The 6,745-nt window shown below is 35.7% G+C and overlaps 1 protein-coding gene across 1 annotated transcript; it reads right to left on the minus strand.

Annotated features, from left to right (window-relative positions):
- Positions 1 to 3,559: 3,559 nt before the first annotated feature.
- LOC113343063 lies at positions 3,560 to 6,051 on the minus strand. Its single transcript, XM_026587385.1, has 2 exons — positions 5,712 to 6,051; positions 3,560 to 4,167 (listed from the first exon to the last, which is right to left on the minus strand). Exons 1-2 carry the CDS (start codon positions 6,049 to 6,051, stop codon positions 3,560 to 3,562), a joined length of 948 nt encoding a protein of 315 aa, XP_026443170.1.
- Positions 6,052 to 6,745: the final 694 nt, after the last annotated feature.

Here is a 6,745-nt window from a genome sequence, read left to right on the forward strand (position 1 = left end):
GTTATGCCTGAAGCCATTAAATATCATCATGTAGCCAATGTTGTTGAGAAGATCAAAGAACAACTTGCGGGTTGGAAGGGAAGGATGCTTTCTTTTCAAGACAGAGTGGTGTTGGTAAAATCTGTGTTAGATAGTTATTCGATTCATAATATGGCTGTTTATAAGTGGCCAAGAAAATTTATTCATGAGTGTGAAGTTGCAATTTAGAATTTTTTATGGCCTGGTGATTCAAAAGTGAGTAGGTCTTTTGTTGTGTCTTATGACAAGATTTGTGCTCCTTATGAGGAAGGTGGTTTGGGTATAACTCAATTGAGTGTTACGAATAGAGCACTTCTTATGGGTCTTTGGTGGAAAATCCGTAACTCTAATAAGGTTTGGGCTCGTTTTCTTCGAGCCAAATTTTTCATGAGGAATGCTAAGTTGGTTCATTATGTGAAATCTTCTATTCTTCCAGGTATTAAATGGGATTACTCTTTGGTGGAGGATAATTCTAAGGTTTTAATTGGTGATGGCCGTAATACTTCTCTTTACTATGATGTATGGTTGGGGGATGTATCTATTGCTGATTTACTTGAAGATTATGCTTTGGATTGTGCTATTTTGGTAGGTGATATGCTGAATGAAGGAGGCTGGAATTTGAGTGAAGAATGTTGGAATAATTTGCTAGCTGCTGATTTCGTTGAAGAGGATTTGCCTAGGACTTTGAATGGTCTTGATCGCAGGGTTTGGAAGCCCAATTACATGGGTAGTTTTACTGTCAGTTCTGCGAAATCCTTAATTCGCAAGAAGTATGCTAAGATGGTATGAGCAAATTTGTTATGGAGGCCGACTGTGCACCCTGCCTTGGCTGCGAGGAACTGGAAAATACTAAGAGGAGCTTGTGCTACGCTTGACAAGGTTAAAAGTCGCTTTAAAATCCAGGTTGTGAATAAATGATGTTTGTGTAATAGGGAGGAAGAAACGTTAGATCATTTGATGTGGCATTGCGATTTTTCTATCAAGGCGTGGAGCTGGTTATATGATATTTTTGGAATGCATTCTCATACAAATCTGTGTACTACCTACAAAGCTGCATTTTTTTTTTGGTAAGTCCAAAAAGAATTAAAGAAAATAGCAAAAATACAAAAGAGAGTATGTAGCAAGAAAAGAGGTCCGAGAGACCACAAAAACTTATTATTTACTTGAGACGAAAATAAGATACATTTGGTAATTCAATAGACAAGATAAAATCAGGCCTACAAAGCTGCACGGGGAAGGAGCAACATGATAAGGGAACTTTGGTTGATTACTGTTTTGGTCGTAAGATCTGAACTATGGATGACACGCAATCGCTTTGTTTATGAAAACAAGAGGATTTGCTGGGGCTGCTTTCAAAAATCTGTTTTTAATCAGGTGATGGAGTACTCCAGGCGTCTCAAAGGGCACATACAGTGGAGGACTTAAAGGTTTTGGATTTTTTTAAGGTCTCTCATAGAAAGGTGAAGTCGCTGGTACCAGTTGAATGCAGGTGGGATACTCCGGCTTTGGGAGAGCTGTTGCTTTGATATGATGGTGCTGCTCGTGGGAATCCGGGCGTAGCTGGAGCTGGAGTTGTTGCAAGGGATCATGAGGCTAATGTGGTTGGAGCTATGAGCATTGGTTTTGGTATAACCTCAAACTATCTTGCTGAAATCTATGGGATTATTATAGGGCTGGAATGGGCTGTTCAATGGGTTTTTTGCGCGTTTGTATTGGATCGGATTCGAAGAGTGCAGTGTTGGATTTTACTACTTCCAAGCTGCCATGGTTTGTTTGGAAAAGGTGGAGGGACGTTTCTTCTATGTTTGAGGCTATTCGGTTTGTTCACACATGTAGAGAAGTTAACTTTGCAGCGGATAATATGGCAAAAATGGGTTGTGCTCTTCCTAATGAAGAAGGAAGACATTATACAGGGAGACCTGATTTTTTAAATTCAGTTGAATATCCTAATGTATCTTATTTTCGTTTCAAATAAATAGCAAGTTTTTGGGGTTTTTCTGACCTCTTTTCTTGCTGCTTGTTTTGCTTTGTAATTCTGCTATTTATTAATTCATTTTGGACTTACCAAAAAAAAAAAATTCAACTTTTTTTTATTGATATGTATTAGTTAAAACCTTTTCAACCTTTCTCTGGTAAAGGTTGTTTTTGTTGTTGTTCTTTTGTTCTTGCGAGAGGATGACAACACACTGGGGGTGAGTTCTTATTTGAACTTGCGCTGAAAGATATATCTTTCTGGGGAGAAGAGGTTGCAGAATTTGTTAGCTAATCGTTTTCCTGTTTAAGAAAATCCTGTTCATATGGCATATATTTTTGCTTTTGCTTAACAAAATTTCGGTACAATTGATATGTTCCATTATATTGTGTATGGATGTGTGTGTGTGATTCAACTGTTTCCGTTTGGTATCTTCTTTATTGTTGGGTATCAAGTGTTTTTGCTTAACGAAATTCGGTACAACTGCGGTGTTATAATGTTTATGTTTGTTTCAATTGCTTTCGGGATCATTTTTTTAGTCCAAACTAATTCCGGATAAGAGAAACTGAGTTAATTCTGATCTTAGTTAGACTTATCAAACTGGGGGATTCGGTTATTCAAGTCTAATCGAATTCCTTGAAAAGAAAGATTAGTTAACTAACCTTGTGTTTTTCTTGTCTGAAGAGAAAGGTCTAAGTTATTGTCTGAATAATTAGAGCCTGATGAGATAATTAAAGTTAATTCTGATCTTTATTTTGGTTTTATCGAAATAAGTGATTGTACAAACACAATCGGTTTAACAAGGGAATTAAGTTTCTTTGTCGATATGTTAAACTATTAGGGAAAATTGCTTCGGGAAATTGTTTCCTTGATAACATATTAAAACTAAATTACTTGTAGTTTCAGTTTTAATATTGGCTATCTAAATTAACTCGTATAGGTTGTTTACAAGTCTTTTAGATTTGGAAGATCCTTTCGGTCTTTATTTGCTCGAACCATTATCATTTTATGAAAAAAAGGGAGAGAAATATATGGAGTAAAAAAGTGATTTTTAATCACTAAGGAAAAAACAATTGTGCTTAAACGTTATATCTAACGAAAGAGTAAAGCATTGACTAATGGGGAGAAACATATCATATTGTTGTTGTAGTAATTCTGACTACAAAAATGGGAATAACAAATTCTTGCCAATTCAACAAAGGCAGAGAGAAAGATAGCTTCAGACTTAGCTAACTCATCTTGTATTTGTTTTGCTACAACTATTTGAACACTCCCCGATACCACTTCACCTTCCTCAAGCCCTGATTGAATATAATTAACGTTTGCATGCTGGACATGCACACTAGAAATCTGATTCCCATTAGGGACGTTATTTACATTAGCTTGATGGCCATTACCCAAAGTAACTTGGTTTCCATTATGTAACTCAGGCACAATTGGAATGACAGGAGCTGTCTTTCCTTTCCTACGTCTGGGCTCTTGCCAATCGTTCCCAGCACTAGCAACATTGTTACCGCACGCTTCTTGAGTGATCGAATTGTTACCCTGCTGTATTGACGTTGAAGCTTGCTACAACGGATTACCAGCTAAATTCTTATGATTCTTTCTACATTTCGAATCAACATGACCAATTATTTTACACTTAGTGCGGAATTTAGGTCTTTTTTGTATCTCAATTGGTTGCCAGAAATCACGACCCCCAACCATAATATGAATACCATCAGTGTCAAGCTCAGCAAAGTTAATATCTATGAGAACTGAAGCGTAATAACCATATTCATGATCTAATGTGCCTTTATAAACCACAACTGGAGTACCAAGGGATTTACCAAACGCCAGTAAATTCTTCTCAATCCAATACTCAACAGGCAAACCAGGGAACTTAACCCATACCGTAGCATGAGAAGTATTGTGTTTTTCCGCATCAAAACCATGGAACCATTCCATTAGGTTAAGCTTTTGTTGTTCAAACATCCACGCCTCAACATTAAGAATCCTGTCTCGATCTTCCATTGATTGCAACTTGATGATATAAAAGCCTCTATTCATAGGTATGAATTGTACACGGCCCTGACCTAGCTGCCATTGCTGCTCAAAACTATTCTTCACATCTTGAAAATTAATACCCTTGAAATCCAGACGACCTATAAGACTGAACTTCCAAATATCGCAACCCTCTTCATAATAAGAAACCGAAAGCACAACTGTTGGCTTTCCTTCTTTCTAAGTAGGGTTTGGCAGTGTATTCAAATCCAAAGTTGTTGTTGGTAACTGTATTTTGCCTAAAACTTTTTCAGCATAAGTGAGAACCTGCGATTGGGGAGGATCAGTATCATCCCCCATCTCAAATCACCCAAGGATGATTGAGAAAAGCAAAGAAAAAGATGAAAAATTTGAAAACCCTAAACTTTTCGCCAGAGAGGGGAAAAAATTAAGAGAGAGAAAACTATCAAAACAAATATCGAAAAAGTTGAAAACCCGAAACACATATGTTATGCTACACAACTCATGTAAACATACATTGATTCAACATATTGTGACTTCTTACATATGAGTTTTAATCGGAACACCTTATGATCCTTTGATAAAGCCTACCAACATGAGCTAGAATTTGATTCCGCTAAATCAAAAAGCCACATAAACCATAAGGGTATCATCATATGAGATCGAATATTAAGGTTAATGAAAACCGAAATCAGACATCCCATAAACCGAATACATAGCAAAAATATAAACATTCATTCACAGTCTATGTAATCGGTAACTATCATAAGAAAAATTATAAACTAATAATTTTATTCATAAATAATGATAATCATGATAGTTTTATTCAAAATAGACCTTGTACAATAATTGAAGTAAATCAAAATGTTGATGTCTATTGTCTTCAATCTTGTGGACATCACTTTCGAATTCTGGATTCAAATTCTTCTGAGCCTTTTCCTTTCTAATAGAAAGTTTGTTCATCTCGAACAATTTAGATTAAAGATCAGTAAGTAATTCTTCTGAATTCTTTATCATTAACTCAAGATGCCTAATACAACTTCTAACAGTAAGGATTTGTTTTCTCAGAGAATCTTGAATATTACCAGGTTGTAGAGCATCTTGAGTTTCAGACATGATCAATGCACATTGTGCCAAATCATCTAGAGACGATCCTTTCTTCACCGATTCCTCCATTGATGCAAGATAGTCTTCTTCCAGACAAGAAGAATATATAATATAGGATAGGAGAAAATCAAGGAGCAATACATTTTGGTTTATGGAAACCGAATATACTTATCCCAAAAATAGTGAAAGATATCGATCATGAGATTATTGTTACCTATTAACAGAACAGACTTACAAATTCTGCCCAAATTTATGCCTCCCCACAAAAAAGATTTTGGGCAACAAGTGAGGATGCATTTTTCAACACAATCAATGTGTGTTGAGGTGAGGGTTAATCTCACCGCAGGTAACAAAAATATCCTTAGGATGATTTATGAATACAATAGATTGTTTTTTTTATGTTCTTTCTTTCTCTTGTAACTGCAAGAGTCTGCAACTTATTTTCCGGATCTAATAAACTCATCAGCCTTCAAAATCTTTATGCCCTTCCGAAGTACCTTGATGAAGTTATTTTGTTGGAGATTCCAACTCCAATAAAAGTTTGCAGAGTGTCTATCTCTTCCATGTAAAGAACTCAACATATTGTCAGAAGATTTTGAATACGAATTACCTTTTTTTTTGTTAACTTCTGACAAATTTGGTTGATTAGGAATGTCAACCAGTTTCTCTTGCTCAGACTTTGCCTCTTGAGTTTTCTCTGACAAGGATTTTCTAAGGTTATCAAGTTCCCTGTTTAACTTTAGATTTTCCTCAGTCTCCAACTCAATTTTTTCCAAACAGTTCTTTGGGAGTTGATTAGATTCACTAAATAGATCACATTTAGTTTTGGCAAAAAGTGTATTGCAACTTGATATTCCTTCATAGGGTTTCTCCTCCGGGATATCATCTAGGGTAGTAAAACAAGCCTTGTTGCGCTTTTGAGCCTTTTTGCTAGAACAGTATTTTGCCATAAGTCCGAACCTACGACACTTGAAACATTGGATATCTCCATCACCTTTTTCATGACAAAAAGATAATGCATCATGAGTTGATTTATTTTTCAATAAAACATCCTTAATCCGCTGTGTTAGGAGTACAATTGTTGTGTCATCATATTTTTCAACAAGTGTTTTATCCTCTTGACAACATTCCTCAGTATGATTTATACTTACTTCTTTCGAAGATTAATTAGTATTAACTGAGACATTAAATCCAACATTTTCGTTCTTCAGTAGAATTTCATTATCAAAGATCTTTAATTTTCCTACAAGAGAACTTCCAGAAAGTATAGAAATATCATTAGCTTCTATTATGGCATGTTTCTTAGACTCGTATCTGGATGGTAACGATCTGAGAATCTTGTATACTATTTCCTTTTCAGGTATAGTCTTTTCAAGAGAGAAAGAAGGATTGACAATCTCAGAAAGTTTAGTGTTAAACTCCTCGAAGGTATCGTTATCATCCATTCTAAGGAATTCCCATTCAGAAGAGAGGGATTGAAGACGAGCTTCTTTTTCTGAATCATTCCCTTCAAATATAGTCTCAAGAGTATCCCATGCTTCCTTAGAGGTTTCACATGACAAGATATTATGTAAAAGATCATGACTCACTGCATGTATTATCGCATTTAAACCATCAGAGTTCTGCTTTGCAAGAGCTCTTTCT

The sequence above is a fragment of the Papaver somniferum genome, unplaced genomic scaffold (genome assembly GCF_003573695.1).
Source record: "Papaver somniferum cultivar HN1 unplaced genomic scaffold, ASM357369v1 unplaced-scaffold_53, whole genome shotgun sequence".
NCBI classification, from domain to species: domain Eukaryota; kingdom Viridiplantae; phylum Streptophyta; class Magnoliopsida; order Ranunculales; family Papaveraceae; genus Papaver; species Papaver somniferum.